The sequence below is a fragment of the Cheilinus undulatus genome, linkage group 13, assembly GCF_018320785.1.
Source record: "Cheilinus undulatus linkage group 13, ASM1832078v1, whole genome shotgun sequence".
Taxonomy (NCBI): Eukaryota; Metazoa; Chordata; class Actinopteri; order Labriformes; family Labridae; genus Cheilinus; species Cheilinus undulatus.
The window spans coordinates 48,371,345-48,388,258 of NC_054877.1; the positions used below are offsets into that span (position 1 = coordinate 48,371,345).

The window sequence follows — 16,914 nt, forward strand, 5'->3', positions numbered from 1 at the left end:
AACTCGGACTGTCACAATTTTATGGGCAAATCAGAGCAGCAAAACACGTGACTTCGTCGGCGCTACCGAGAATGAAACTCCATAGAGAACTACATAACATGAACCATGGCGACTGTAGACATGTCAGTGCACGACTTTTGACGTTAATGAAAAGAAAACAACTCACTGCTGTTCTTTGTTCTTCTTTAAACAACGAAATGTCGTCAAGTTCTGATAAAACTGGCGCCCTCGCTAATGTCTTCAGCCATAACTGCGTTGGCCTCTTCTTGCTGCTCGCTTACATCACGACTCCGCCGTGCCAGAAAGTACTGCCCCTCAACGCTGACTGGTCTTGTCACTTTCTAACCAGGAAACACAGAAAGGGGCGAATCTTTAAATGCTTCATATCTTTAAATCTGTTCATCTTTCCATTTTAATACTAATAAAACGCGTTCTCAAGCTGTTACGGTTGTTAGAAGTTTCAGCAGGATCATAATTGCAGACACCTCCTCCCGTCTACATGTCTAAGGTTTTTTTTAACCACATAATTAACATGTATGACAGGATAATGAGAGACTGAATCCTCGGCTCTCTGACTGAAGGTTTCAGCTCTTCTAGTTTTTAAAGTGGTTTTTAAAAGACCGTGCATGTCCTGCATCCTCATGGGTTTGACGGTTGTGTAAAAAGTTGTTTAGGTGTAACGACGAGTGTTGTCTCGGCAGCATCTGTTGTGTTTCAGGATAATTAAGTGATTTATTACAACATAATGAAGACTGTAAACCACCTCCAGATCGACTTCTCTGATAAACTTCTGTCCCGAGGTGAACCTACACGGCCTCGCCTCCTTACTGTGCACAGAAACACTTAAAAAAACACTTCATCCAAATATGCAGTAATTGTTTCTCTGCCTGTCAACATGCGTGAGAATATTAAAGCAGAGCGCCGGCACGCCCGTGGCTTTGATGGCGAGGACCGGCTCAGCCTGCTGCCAGGTCCGCTGCTACTCAGCCTTCTGTTCGGTGTGAAACAGTATTCTCCTGCTGACACACTAACTGTTTAAATATGTGTGTGTGTTTCTCTGTCAGCTGGGCGAGGCTGTGACGAAGAATCCTGGCTACCTGAAACTCAGGAAGATCCGGGCGGCGCAGAACATCGCCAAGACGGTAAAAAACAACTTTCTCTCTGCAGTTTCACTTCCTCTTCTTTATTTCCTAAAAATCAAATTCTGATTCTAACTGACAATTTAAGTGAAGAGTCTTGAGCTGCTATTAGTCAACTACCAATCAGAGGAGTGAAAACTCTTCAGTTGAATATATAAACAATGCATTTACATTCAACTGTTCAGGTCAGTTTGGGATGGTTCAGTTAGGGAAACTGTTGCATTTCAACAGGACACCGTACCCTTATTTGGTAGACGGCGACATAAGGAACGCTTGAACACTAAAACACTCACTCCTCACAGCGCTGTCCAGTTTCAACCAATCAACAGCCAGCAGAATGTCTAGCTCCACCCCGTAGGGTTTGATAGGTACGCTTGGTTTTCCAGCAGAAGGATGCTGAAAAAGTCGGATGGTACTGATCAGTTCATTTGGTACTTTTCCAACTTTTGGCTGTGGAAACAGGAAAAATTATGTACTAAACTAAACCAGACTGCTTGGTGAAAAGCAAAGGACAGGAAGGCGGCCAGCGATTAATAAAAGGGAATTAGGCAGGCTTAGGTTCAACTGTATATTCCTGTCCTGGAAAGTAAAATAAGATGTCAGAAATCAGTCTTAAATTTCATTTAAAGTTCTCACTGTTAAAGCCTACCTTAAATCCACAAGCAGAGGACAATGTAAACACTAAAACCGGTTTTTCCAGCTTTTATTCTTCCTCCTCTTCAAACCGTTGATCTTTCTATTCGCTCCTTGAGCTGCCTGCAAGACAAAGCAAAAGAATTTTGCTCTTAAACCCTAGAAGACATCCACGAATACAAACAGACTCGGACCGCTGAAGCTTCAGGTCAACTTTAAGGAAACGTTGAATATTTTTGCACCGAGGACATTTAAAATAGCTTTTGTAGAAGTGTTTGAGTTTAAAAACAAAGGAGGAAAGACCTAAGACAACACTTTTCACTTTTATTTTGATACTGAGTAAATTGTCACATCAATGTAATTCAAGGGTCTCTCAGCTTAAAATAAAGCTATACACCGCATTCCACATTATTATGCAAATGATAATTTTCTCTTTTTTTCCTAAATATTAATGCAAATGACAGAGTATTTTTCAAGTCATCAGCCGTTAGAGCATAATTCAAATGTTTTTGAACAAATTTCATAACGATAATTATTAAAAAAAGAAAAGCAAAAAAAACAACTCAAAATGCACTGTTCCACATTAATATGCAGAACAAAGTTTTAAAAGATTTTATAGGTTGTGAAGAACTGGAAATGGTCATGTGTTGAATTTGCAGTGTTAGGTCATATTTACTGAAATCAAAGCTATTTCAATCAAAAACATCTTAACAGGCCACGTTAACATAGGAGCCCTTCTTTGAAATCACCCTCACTATTCTTGCATCCATTAAACGTCATTTGCATAATAATGTGGAAAGCAGTGTATATTCTTTTTAAAAAGCAGTACATTAAACCTTCGACTTTGATAAGATATGAGAAGATATTCCTTTATTTGTCCCACAAGAGGAAATTCCAATTTGCAGCAGCTAAACGTGTGGTAGACAAAGCAGGCGACAATAACACAGTAGAAATGGAGGACAAATTAAAGTAGTGTTACAAGAGCACTAATAAACACAAAAATTGGAAGAGTTCTTCAAATTTTCAGCCAGTTTGCCTTAATTTGGAGGATCTCTGTAAAAATGCATTTGCCCCTTTCCTGATTTCTTTTGTTTTAACATATTTGCATGCAGTTTAAAAGGACAATTTCATCTATTAAGGTAAACATCCATCCCAACCTACCCGGTCCTATGTGAAAAAGTCATTCCCGCTAAACCTAAGAACTGGTTGTTCCATTGCTGGTGGCATCAGCTGCAAACAAGCTTGTGCTATAACTAAGAATGAGTCTTTAACATCACTGTGGAGGATTTTTGTCCCACTCTTCTTTGCACAAGATTTGCAAAAAGTAGGATAAAAAAGGCAAAAACTGGTGAAAAGAAGCGTAAAGAAGAGGCAAAAGGGGCTAAAAGCAGCTAAAATGGATTTAAAGTGGAAAAAAGTAAAAGAGGGCAAAAAAGTGCAAATAAGGACAATGGAAATATACAGACAAAATAAATAAAGGTTGACAATTAAAGCTTCTTTATAACAGTGAGAAATGAACTGGTTAATGTGACCTGCAATGGATAATTTCTGAGGTCAAAGTTGATCTTTTTAAGGTTTTCTGGGGAATGATATTTCAAATTAAACTTTTAAAGAGCCAAAAATCATCACAAAAGAGCCACATGTTGAGTATCACTGCTGTAGATCTTAATGTTGATTCGATTAGCATTATTAATAATCAGTAGTAGTAATAGTAGAGGCAGAAAGTTAGAAGTCCCCTCTGTCTGGTGATCACTGCCCTAAAATCTCCCTTAAATGAGCCAGGGGCCCTTTAAGGATCTAGAGCTCCAGCTTGGGAACCGTTGGTGCCATTCACAGTGAAGCTACACGTTGTGTTCACAAGGGGGCGCCAGTTGATCATGAATTGTGCAGAAAGATCAGAGGAAGCACAAGGCTTCATCAGCTCATCCTCAAACGTCTGAGGATTATCTGTCTCTTAGGTTTTACACATTAAATGCTTTTTTTTTGGCACTTACTGAAATTTTGGGCAGTTGACTTTGCAGTTAGATTTATTTATTTATCTCTGTGTAATAAACAAAGCAGGAAGACAGAAATGTTCTATCATAAAATGGCTTTAAGCTTAGTTTAGCGAATGATCTGAATGTTTACTTGGTTTCTTGTAAGGTGTGACTATAAAGGTTTAGTCTTGACTTTTTTATTTAATACCCTTACTACATTTTTATTGTCGAAACAGAGTCAGACTTTTTGATGAATTGGTATAAAATGTAAGAAATGCTGTCAAGCAGTCTGAAATAGTCATGTGATGGTAAAGGTACATTGCTGTAAAGCAACAATCTTTAGGATCCTGTAACCATCAAATGTTTGTGTCTCTATCAACAAATCCAGATTTACCTAAATTATGAGGTGTTTTTTAGCCTGTGCCTCACCATCATCGCCGACAGACCTGCTTAATCTCTCCTTATGTCAGTGCCACGTTATTGTTTATTAGAATAAACCTGCGTTCTCTCCTCGCCTTATAAGCTCCCTTGGGAATCTGCCTGCTTAGATGTAAATCCTAAAATGATTCCAGCCAGCAGGCTGTGGCTCTGATGGTGGTCAAAGATGCAGCTGTAAACACTTTACTCTCACTGCTTGCTGTAGCTCTGCTGAAGTTATATTAATTCAGTGATAAATATGTTATTTCCTCACAATGAAAGTCCCCACTTGTTGTGTCATTTGGTTGCTTTTATTATGAAACGGCTATATCAGCAAAATAGATTGTTTTCAGTGAGAGCTTAACGCAGCTCTGCAGAACAGAAATGAAACTTAAAACCAAAGATCAGTCAGACAAGCTGCATAGTTTTGGCCGATCTAATAATTACAATTGTTCTGAGCTACACTGAGATCATGATTATTAAATAAAACTGTTATTTCCTTTTCATTTTACGGTGTTTTGGGAGTTGGGGGAGCTAAACAGTTAAAATCCCTCATGTTTTATATCAGTTTTCTCACAGTCCCTGTCAAATGCTTTGTATAAATTTTAACATAGTCATCTACCACTTGTAGCAGCTGTAGCTCTGGTTAATAACCTCTGCCACGCTGCCATGTTGTTCTGTAATCTGATGTAAACAACAGTGAACTGATAGCATCGATAGCATCTTGTAGGAACAGCAGTTTAGCTCTATTTTGCTCTAGAAAATGGGGACAAAGTTGTACGTAATCTGTGTCAGATGATACAACCAAAGCATTGATTGAAAATATTCAACTCAGGATTGTGAATATTAACCCACAAAGAGGTTTAAAGACCAGCGGGGTTAGCACTGCTAAAGTGAGCGACATACTGAAAACCAGCTTTGCATCTTTTACCCACTGTGGCTGATATCCTGTGTTGAATAGATAACGCTGAACTTTGCTGAGTTTTCTCAATGCAAGACCAGTCGACAAATGCAGCTATAATTTGAGTTTGTTAGATGTGAAATTATTCACCAAGAAATATCCCTAGTGTGTCTCTAGAGTGTGATGAAACAGCTATTTATGGTTTTGAAATAATTGTCATATTTCACAGAAAGCTCAATCTCTGCAGGGATTATGTCGTCAAACGTACAGAATAGCAATCTAAGCCTGTCAGTGACAAAAACAACTTTAAGTGGAGACCAGTGTTAACGTCATCAAACAAAACTGACTAAAACTGCTTGTCAACAGCCTTTTTTTCCATGACTAAAACTAGACTAAGACTAACAAAAATAGATCTGGGATGACTAAAACTAAACTAAGACTAACAAAAATAGATCTGTAATGACTAAAACTGACAAAAACTAAGTTTAGTTTTCGTCAAGATGACTAAAATGTAATTTAAACTTCGTTGGGCATTCAGAATCCGTGATTTTTCTCCATTGTGGGTAAGTCTGTCAAAAACAATCTATCTGTATCTATTCTGCCTCTCAGCTGTAGAAAGCAGGGGCCCCAGGTTTGGCAGAGTGCAGAGAACACAGTAGCATGATTTGGTTCCAGATTTAGACAAGAGAATAAATGCTTGGACTAAAAGTAAAGACTAAAATGTGAGGACTTTTATGGACTAAAACTAGACTAAAACTAAAAAGGGTGGAAATGACTAAAATGTGACTAAAACTAAAATGCATTTCATTTAAAGACTAAAACTAAGACTAAAATTAAAAATAGCTGACAAAAATAAAACTGTTGGAGAAATCTTAATGAACCCAGTTAGACCTGAGCTGTGAAACTTCAGCCAAAACATTCCAATAAAGATTCATCCAAAGATTCTAGTCAAATACCTGAAAATTTTCAACCAAATTCCTGATTTTTTTTTTTAATTCTCCAACAATTTCTGCAAACATTCCCCAAAATTCCATGAAAATGACTGAAAATTCCCCAAAGCGTCCAAAGAAAATACCTGAAATTTCTGTGAAATTCTTGAAATTTTCAAAGGAAAACAACCCCTGCAAGTTCCCCCGTAAGTTCCTAAACATTAATCAATACATTTCCCAAATCTTCATTAAAAAATACCCTGAAATTTAAAAGCAAGTTCCCCAAACATTCCAATGAAAGTCCCTGAAACATCCAAGAAATACTTGAAAATTTCAAAAGGACAACCCCAAAAAAATCCTAGTGAAATTCCCAAACATGTACAAATAACTCTCCCAAATTTCCATGAAAATACCTTAAAATTTCCAAACAAATTCCCCCTAAAAGGTCATTAAATTCCAAAGCAAGTTTACTCCAAAACTTCCAATAAAACTCTCCAATTACACTAACAAATGTCAAAAATTTTAACAGCAGAAATTTTTACTATGTTATAGGAACGCCATATTGTCCTTATATGTACATACAGGGTCTTGGGAGGTTAACTGTATTGTTGCCAGCCCTGCAGTCTGTTTCTCTGATTGTGGCTAAAGCGGTCAAATCTAAAAGTTTTTGTACCTATTAGTCTCTTAAGGTTCAGATCCAGATGTGGGACCAGCTCAACTCTACACCAGGCAGGCTATCCTTTGATAGTACCTCCTCAACGTGGGACGGTTTTACCATCACAACATCACTGGAGGACCTGGAGGCGATAGTGTACCTGGTCTCAGGCTCAGCTCACTCTGGGCCTCACCTAAAGTACCAGGGTCCAGGATCCCTATAGTAAAACCAGTAGAGTTTAGACAAATCAAGCCATCATGACATAGTAGAAAAGAACCATCAAACCCTAAAAATATCACCCAGGAAATACTGTCCTCTCCCCCGGGTAAGATTTGTAAATGTATTAGTACGAGCTATAATAACTCCTCTGTTCAATAATCCATAATTCATGCGTAAACAATTGGGTGCTTTATATCACGGATGAATGATAACACACATGAACAAATGCTCTTTTGTAGTGTGTAGCATTCATTGAGTAGCAGATCAGTCTCCAGTGGGTGTAAAACTCACAAAAAAGCAATTTATTAAATGTAAATGGACTGTTATGTCATCACACTTACGTCAGCTGTTTATTAATGATAAATAGATTTAAATGTTAATGTAAATAAAGGAGGAGAGTGCAGAGTTTTTAGATGTTTTCAACATTGGACAACATGGACCAAAACCATATTATGGTATCTTTTAGATAGAAATTGAATGAATAAATTTGGATTTTTTTCTATAAACAAATAAATGGATGTAATAACCCAGAATGATGAATTTTGATATGATTCAAATGTCCCAGACACCCATTATTGGCCCTTTTTTCTGCTTTTAATTGTTGATAAAAGTAGGCAAACATCTTCATTCAAAGCAACGTACTAAAACATCAGCAAAATTCATTTTTTACTCTTAACTGTCTTGTTTTTAAGAATGATCAAATCATCATTGTTCTGATGATTGGTGGCATCAAAAAATACAAAAAGTTTCTGAACTTCTGAGAGGTGGCGCTGTCTAAACTGCACAAAAACATTGGCAACATTGGAAAAGTGGATGAAACTGCTAAGAATGAATGTTGCCTGTTGTTCCACCCACTTTCCCCAGAAGTTGCCAACATTATTGTACAATTAGGATGGTGTGCAACAGTGTGCGTGCATTTTTTTAATTAATAAAAACAAGAAATTGCCTTTTCTTCGCTGTCTAGAAATTCTGATGCCTGTTTGATTGCAGGTTATTCTGACACCTGCATCCAAACAGGCATGATTTCTTCATACCGTTCCCCGGTACCATCACTTCTCCACCCCGCTGTTCTGCTTTCACATTAGTAACTTTCCAGCAGAAAAGATGACAGTATGTGAAAAGCTGGTTTATAAATCCACCAAAAAGAAGAAGGAAGAAGAAGAGGCAATCACTCACATGAACATTTATGTTCCATTCAGTCAGTGGAGTCCATCCTACTACTGTGGATATTTTACTTTAGAGACGCCAGCAACAACCTGCCTCCTACTTCCACATCTACCATAGAGCTCAGAGGGTGAAATGGGTTGGTGCTGCATAGGTAGAATGGTTTATGAAGAGACAGATGTTCAGAGTTTGTTTAATAGCTCTACTGGCTGATGAGTGCGCTACATAATAATAATATTAAAATATTAACTAGAAAAGCACTCTGAAGGTGCAGACCTCCACCATAAGCCCTATCTCCCAATAGTAAAGAATCCTTTAAAAAAATGTCTGGATCCAGACGGTGATCTGGATCACTCCCAAAATCTAATCAGTCCTTCCTTATGCCATTTCTGCCATTTCCTGGAAATTTCATCAAAATCTGTCCTTAACTTTTTGAGTTATGTTCTTTACAAACTAACAAACCCTGCCGATCACATAACCTCCTTGGCGGAGGTAACAGCTTTATTTGTATAGCACTTTTAAAAACACAGGTTCACAAAGTGCTTTGACATGTGTAGAAGCAAACAGAAAAGTAAGGCAACAAAACCCAAATAAAGGACAAAGAAGACAACAAATGACACCTGACAACAGTAGCAGAATCCAAAACAATTAAAGAATCTAACCAAAAATATGATGGAGATGGGGCACGCCGGTAGTCAAGTGGTCAGGGCGCGCACCATGTACGCAGGCAGCCAGGGTTCAAATCCGGCCTGTGGCACCATTTCCTGCATGTCTCTCCCTGCTCTCTCTCCCTGTTTCTGAATCTATCCACTGTCCTCCTATCTCTAATAAAGGCACGAAAAAGCCCAAAAATAAATCTGTAAATATATATATATATGATGGAGATAATAATTCATTAACATCAAAATACATCAAAACCCAGATGTCATGTGATGCCATGCAAACTAAGGCATCACAGACATCAAGTACCATAAAAACAATAGAACCAAGTTTGAACCCAGGCGATGCAGGAACCCAGCTACACAGGCTGAGACGGAGAGGACCAAGATTTAAGATGTGCAAAGCTAAAAGAGAAACAAAAACAAGTCATAAACAATAAAAGTCAGTAAAATGTAAATAAAGAGGGCAGAAATAGATAAATAAAGCAGAATAAAACAAGCTCTAAAACAGTAAAGCAGTAAAATTAACAAATATAATAGCAAAGGTAAACAGAAGGGAAATGATTAAGAGATAAGAGCAATAAAATGAGGAAGACAGTAGCGATAAAAAAAAAATCAGTCACGAGGCAAGGAAATAAAATGAGGTTGACAGGGAGTAAATGTGAGTAAAAGATTAAGGAAATGAAATGTGATTAGAAACTAAAATAAGGTAAAAAAAAAAAATCTGTGAGAAGATAAAAACCAAATAAGGCAACGACATCACATGAAAGCAAGTCTATTAAAATAAGTTTTAAGAGGTGATTTAAAAGAAGTCAATGATTCTGCAAGCCTGATCTCCTCAGGCAGGTCGTTCCAAAGTCGAGGGGCTCTGATAAACTCCAGCACAGTTGCATTTGAACTTTCCTTATATGCAAGAACAAGAGCCTAGGGCCCGGTCCATACGGAGACGAATTCAGGAGTATACGCAAAAGTTTTTTGTCGGATCGGCATTTCATCCACACAGAAACGGCGTTTTGGGTGACTGTAAACGATACTTTTTGAAAACGGGTCCCAGAGTGCATAAATCCGTAATTGACTACTGTTTCGTCTCCGTGTGGACGGCCAACCGCATCTTTCTTGAAACAATTATGTCACACACAGCGTAGCTCACTTAAGGCGCCTGTGCAGGTCCGGCCAAAACAATCAAGTGGACTACACCGTTATGTTCGTGCTGCAGAAGCTACTGAGCTTGTTGTGGCTTTTACAGAAAAAAACTGATGCTCCTTTACCACCACCGCGAAACGCACACACCATATGTTCTTAAATCTAACGTGGAGAACAACCAGAAGGGCAACTAGAAGAAGGTGTGTGTCAGTGTTCTGTGATCTTCTTCTCCTCTTTTGGTGCATTTCCGTGGCAGCAGTACAGCGCCACGAACAGGCGTGGCATATGCATTACAGCGTTTTCAGTCGTTTCCAGTGGTTTCATGCTTACGCGGATATTTCCTGAAACGATCCCATCTTTACGGAAAATTTTTTGGAAATGAAATGGCAATATATCGTTTTTGTCTCCATGTGGACAGGGCCTAGATCTCTAACCAGGTTGTTCAGGGAAAGTCCCGTCTCTATAATAAAGTCAAATACACAGAAAAACTGACAGGGTTAATTAAACCACATTGGACCACACTTCATACAGATAAACTTCACTTTTGAAGGTGTCGAATATTTGACACAACCAATGAGCTGCAGTAACGAACAGAGCAGAGTCAACTGGAGTTTTTCCATTACATTTACTGGCTTGATTCGGCACGGCAGGGATTTGCTGTCCCACCAAACCAAGCTACCTGTTTGGGGCTGCATCTGGACCTGATGATGCAATGTTTTAAGTCGCTTAAGTTAAATAGTTGCACTTTAGTGAGCATTGTTTTGTTTTGTGTACAGTTTCACCGTCTTCTTCTTTTTTTCATATATATTTTTGGGCTTTTTATGCCTTTATTTACAGAGGAGGACAGTGGATAGAATCAGAAACAGGAATAAGAGAGTGGGGGGACATGCGAGTGGGTAGCCCAGGCCTTAAACGCTTTAAACCACTAGGCCACATGCACCCAGTCTTCTTCTTTTATTGGTAATTTGGCAGGTATTTTGAAGTTTGGTGCAGCGCAAGGTTGTTCTAGTTAACTAAAAGTAACTAAATAACTAAAACTAAAATTCAAAAATCACTTTAGTTAACTGAAACTGAATTAAAACTAAGCTTTACCAAAAAAACGAAAACTAACTAAAACTGTATAGTGAGGTCAACAGGTAAGTAACATGACTGTGAAATGTAAATAAAAACATGTTACAGTGTCCCAACTTTTTTGGAATTGTGGTACATATGGGTATATCTTAAAAACTGGACCAAAGTTTTCACCTGTGTTAGAGCAGTAGTAGGTTTTAAATAGAGGAGCTCTGTGTTTTGGAGTATTGGTGATTAAATTCTCCGTTAACAGCCTCTACCTCGCAGCGTGACCTCACAGCAGAGTGTAACGCTCTCCCTCTTTAGCTCGCAGTCACGTCATCTGAGCCTGGCGGTGGCGTGTGTGTTTCCTGTACGCACGGCGAGCGAGCGGGCCTCAGCTCTCTCGCCGCGCTCTGAATCAGCTCAGTGTTGGAGCGCTGACAATGTTCCCATTGTGCCGGGGCTGCAGAACGGCCTGCACGCTGAGAAACTTCCCACCTGTGTGTTCTCTCTCTCACTCTGTGTGTTTGTCTTCCACCTGCAGGTGGCGCAGTCCCAAAACAAAGTGTACCTGAGTGCTGACAGCCTGGTGCTCAACCTGCAGGACAAAGACAGCTTCAAGTAAGTGTGACCCCAAACACGGATTTCACAGACCTGTTCAGTCACGACTGAGCGCCAGTTTAACCCCTGAGACGCCAGCAGGAAGCTGAAAATATTTCTGCTTCTGCTGGGAGACATAAACCAGGGAATACAAGTTGATTTAATTCAATCTACACAACTTTATCTTTAATTTGATAGCAGATATGTAAGCTAACCCTAGGCACTGAAAATGGTATGAAGGGCTGCTTCCTTCAAAATCAGCCTGAATTATAGAGCAGCTTTTCTACCAACATACATTCTAGTGCAAACAAGTGGAAAAGAAGAGAAAATGGCATCAATAAGTACAGGTTTAAAGGTAAAACATAAGACACAAACTGTTAGGCATGAATCTAAATGTTAAATGTGTGATTTAAAGTTACTTAAAGCTAAATAACACTTTTACACAGTCTCAGAATCATTCAACCCTTCATTAAAAGCATCTTTGGTTCTGAGAAGATCGACCTTTTGCTGTTTTGACCTGCTGCAAACATGATGCATAGCCAGACATCAACATTCCTGAGGATTCATTCAGGATTCCTGGTAGCCGATGTCCTCCAGTTCACTAATATTCATGGGTTTAAGTGCTGCAATGGCCTTCTTCAAATCCCACCACTGATTTTCTATGGGGTTTAAGTCGGGCTTCCTTGACAATCACTCTGTCCACGAGGGACAGAGAGGGAGCGTTCCTACAGACATTACGAGGATATACACTATATGGACAAAAGTATTTGGATGCCTGCCCACTACCCGAGCAGGGACTGTAATGATAATACATTTAAATCTATGTACTCCAATATGGAGTTGGCCTCCTTTTGCAGATATACCAGCCTCTACTCTCCCTCAAGGCTTTCCTCAAGATGTTGGAGTGTTTCTGTGTGAATTTGTGCCCATTCATTCTGTAGAGCATCTTTGAGGTCAGGCCTGGCTCACAATCTCCCAAAGGTGCTGGATGGGGTTGAGGTCTGTGTGGGACAGTCAAGTTCTTCCATACTGAACTCATTAAACCATGTCTCTGTAGCAGTGGTTTTTAACCGTTTCTTTCCTAAGGCACGCCTGAGATCAAGCCAAATCTCAAGGCCAACCATATCCACTTCCCTTCACAGTAGCCTCTTTAAAACATTTTACAGTATCTTCAGTTCAGTCGGGATAATTTAGTCAAAAAATACACAGTTGGCTGTTATAAAACTTTATTTTATTAGCAGCTAATATAATGCATTTATTGCCATTCTGTGTATTTGGCGGTCTGACTGTTCTGGGACCTCCCTGCCCTTCCAAGAGCCTTCGTGGAACGCAACAAGCAGGAGCAGCACATGCTCCTGGCGGACCTGTTCAAGGAAAGCCTACGGCCAGGACAGAAGCAGCAAAATACCAGAGCTGAGCATGCATCAGTGACAACAGAATGACAATAATAAGTCAGATCTAGCATAATGGAGGTGCTGGGGTGGAGGAGTGATGAAAGAAGCTTGCAGAGGGTGCAGCAAAGAGGGGCAGCCAGAGCAACTTAAATATGGCACCAGGAGTTTGTTAGCATAAATCAGCTAGCAGTCAGCTGATGTGGCCATGTGTAAGATCAGCTGATCTCAATGAAATGGCAGCACTTGACACCTTGGCCTGCCTGAACTAACGCTACATGCTCCATTTTGTCATATAGTTTAGTAATAGCATATGGTTGTCCAAATTCCCACAGCACACTTAGACCTGCTGGTGCCTTTCCACACCGTTTAAGGACCAGTGCGCTATAGTTCCTGCTTAATGTACTGAAGCACAGTCATGTTCAGGGTTCCTGTAGGTCAGTGTGTCCCAACCATTGTTCCTTAGAGAGCCCCCCAGGAACCGAGAGAGAAGAAAAAGCTAGAGGATCTGGCTGCAGACCTCGACAAAATCTCTACGCTACGGCGTGTAGCGTGTTAGCTGTTGTTACCATGACTACACCGCTGTGCTTACTAGACCTTAGCCCCGTACGCTGGGGTGTGCAGCAGCAGACCCCGACCCCTGCACTGGGCCGTGTAGCAGCAGACCCCAACCTCTACGCTGCAGCATAGGGGTCTATACTATTAAAACCCGAGTGGTTCGGTTTAGGCATTAAAAACTGAGTTCTTGGGTTTAGGGTAAGCCAGTGGACGAATGGATAGAGTAGGAAATTTGTCGCAGGTATTATACGTCATCGCCCCAGCGCAGAGGTCCACCCCAGCGTGCAGGTCTCCAGCTGAACGCCCCAGCGTAGAACTAGCGTAGAAGTTTGCTCGAGGGCTGCAGCCAGATGCCTCTCAGAAAATGTGACACTAGCTGTCAAAGGTTAACACAGATTTTGATGGTTTCACAGGTAAAACCATTAGAAAGGCCCAAGTATACTTATCGTTATAAAAAGACCTTTGTATAAATTAGGGCTGGGCAATTAATCAAAATGTAGATTATATTGCACTTTCTGGGGGAATTCGCTTTGAAACTTTTAGGTAATTTCATGAAAACTCGAAAAATGTATCTGAAAATTTTGATGGGGGGGGGCGCTTTGTTGTTTTTTAGTATTTTTTTGAACATATGAGGAATTTGTTTGTCATTTTTGGGGAATTAGATTTGATTTTTTTGGGTGGTGGGTCAGGTTTTGTATTGTTAGTTATTTTCTTAGAATTTTTGAACATTTATTTGTAGATTTTGGGAGATTTGATTTAAATGTCTGGGGTAAATAGCTTTGTGTGTTATAATATAGAACGGTTTATAAGATGAGGAACCTGAAGAATAATTACATGCTAAATTGCAGTCGCAATGTTGGGTTAAAAAAAGGGCAATTAGATTATTTTCCCAAAACGTTCAGTCCTAGTATAAACTACTTAATAACTGCTTTATCATGGTTTTAGTCAATATTTGCAGATCTAATTTTGGCAGCCTTAGAACAGACAAAGTCTCCCGGCCCCCCTAAGATCTTTGTCGCCACACAGGGGCCCATACAAGTTGGGAACCAATGCTGTAGATCCTTGAATACTCTTAAGTAGTCTTAAATTGAAATTTAAGGCTGTAAAATGTCTTTAAAAGTTTTAATTTTTACTATTTGGAAGTCTTGAATTTGAGGAAAACATTTCCTTATCCCATCTTTGTTTTCTTATACAATTTGAGTCTTCCTCCCCATATTGTTGCGTAAATATTCTCCATAATTCGGGGAATTCGGTGTTGGTTGTTCTAAACTTCCCGGAGGAGGACCCAAAACTTCTTGTGATTTAATAAACTTGGTATTGTTGGGAAACACTCCTCCAGTTCTCTAACATCTGGGTTACCAGGTTGCCCTCTTCAAAATTCTTGCAGCACTCTCATTTTAACAGGTCTCCCCTTGACAAAAAGTATTATTCTGCTTTTTAATAGTTCAACTGTTTAGAATTAGCTCAGCACATCTGCTTGGCACCAAACCTGTGTTTTGATAAATATCAATATATTTTATATTGATAGAATAGAGGCATTTAATGTGCCAGAAATCATCACATTTGGGCGTTTATGACCCAAAAAATGTCTTTGCCCTATTTCATTTGACATTTCGTAGACGGTTCATTAAATCAGAAAATTTGGTTGCCTCATTTTTGACAGTTAACCATGAAAAAAGTGGTATTAATTTTTCTTAAAAAGTCTAATTTGATTTTTAAAAGCGTGTAGACACCCTGCATGTTGGAATAAAGAAGCACCTTCCCCAAACTGTTGCCACACAGTTGGAAGCATAGCATTGTCCAGAGTGTCTAGGTCTGCTGAAGCATTAAGATCGGCCTTCACTGGAGATAAGGGGTCTAGACCAGATCCTGAAAAGCAGCCCCATAAGTATGTGTGACCATAGAATACTGAGAACACGGTCTGTTTGTATTTTATGTTTAACACAGTCATGGTGTCAGTACATTAATCCTCAATTGTCGTGTCTTTTCTAGTTTAACACTGAAGTAAGAAGACGTCCTGTCGCTCTGTCATCATTCCCTCCCTCGTCCATCTCTACAGAAGAAGTCATGTTCGTATCCAGCTCGTCTCTCACCTTTAGTTGACTCTACGTTTGTGATTGAGCCTCGATAAGGGCCACAAAAGAGACTTAAATCTGCAGATCGTCGACCAGCAGCCGCTTTGTCTGGACGTTTACACCGCTGAGGAGCTGCAAAAAGAAAACATGATTCTCATCTTCACATCCTTTTTGATTCATTCTCACCATCACACTAACTTTTAAAGCCTTTAACGATGGGATAGTAAACATGAAGACTTCCTTTGCTCCATCAGTGCAGTCTGTTGAATAAATAAATAAATAGCTTTCTTGGCTTGTGATGCAACTTATTATATCTGATAAAGACATTAAGAAGGCTTAAAATGAAGAAATTAGAAATACATCACCAGTTTGAGTTCATGTGAAAATGTGACTTGACATGTTTAGTCCTAAAAATCACCAAAAAAGTATAAATATGACTATTTTTGGGGTATTTTAGCCATTCTTCAGGCTAAAGTTGGAGTATTTAGGAAGACGGGAGTGATAATGTTCTTTGATCATGTGACTTTGTTTCCTCTGAATATCTGACTTTTTTTATCTGAACATGCAGACGGACGATGTTTCAGATATCTGCTGATGAGATTTTTGCTGTAGAGCTGCAACTTTGATTATTTTCAATTCAAGTTTAATATCTTATTATTTTCTGTATTAATTGTTTATTTTTTGTTCAAATAAATCTCAGCAGCTACAGGAAGAAGGCGTGTTTCTAGTTTTTGAGCATGCAAAATTCACTTTAATCCAGTCAAAGATTCACAGCTAGGATGTTTGTGGTGAAGGATTTTCTTCTGTTTTCACCGACACATCATCACCCATCAGCCTGCCTGTGTAGAGGCTTAAAGACAGCAGCCCTGTAGTAGAAATACTCTGGAAACACCTAGAGATTATCTGATAAATACAGCTGACCCTTGAGTCGGCAGTTCACTCTTAAACTGAATTCCTGTTTTGCTGGGTTGTTCTCTATTTTTTGGCTCTTTTGTTCCCTTTTTGAAACCAGAAACAGTCGTTTCATGGCTATTTTCAAATCTGCCAGAGGCCATTTACTAAAACTGCATTTTTACCTCACAGTTCCCCATTGTTTAGTCAAGCTTCTGCTTCCTCTGCTGTTAGTTTCTTTGTGTGATTGTGCGACTCAAAGCTGAGGATCAGCGACTCCCGTTAAAGTCAGCAAAGTTAAAACGGCTGCTTTTGTCAGGGGAGTCTGGTATTTAAAAAGGGGTTAAAAACGGCAGTAAAGCTAGAAATGGTTGGTTCAGATCAAATGCAAAACCACATTATGGGTGCACTCACACTAGTCCCAGTGCCTTGTGACCCGGCTCCAAGCCCGACCAGGCCTGATTACGGGTACCTCTAACACAGGACTCATCACTTCATAATACAATACTTT

At 39.4% G+C, this 16,914-nt stretch overlaps 1 protein-coding gene across 2 annotated transcripts in view; it reads left to right on the forward strand.

The window, feature by feature from the left end:
• LOC121520454 (prohibitin-2-like) overlaps nucleotides 1-16,224 on the forward strand; it is a 36,142-nt gene extending 19,918 nt beyond the window's left edge. For both annotated transcript variants that reach the window (XM_041803912.1, XM_041803911.1), the window contains exons 8-10: nucleotides 1,065-1,142; nucleotides 11,433-11,509; nucleotides 15,430-16,224. In XM_041803912.1, coding sequence (XP_041659846.1) covers nucleotides 1,065-1,142; nucleotides 11,433-11,509; nucleotides 15,430-15,445 — 171 coding nt within the window. In that variant the 3' untranslated portion in view covers nucleotides 15,446-16,224. The remainder of the gene's footprint in view (nucleotides 1-1,064; nucleotides 1,143-11,432; nucleotides 11,510-15,429) is intronic.
• Nucleotides 16,225-16,914: the final 690 nt, after the last annotated feature.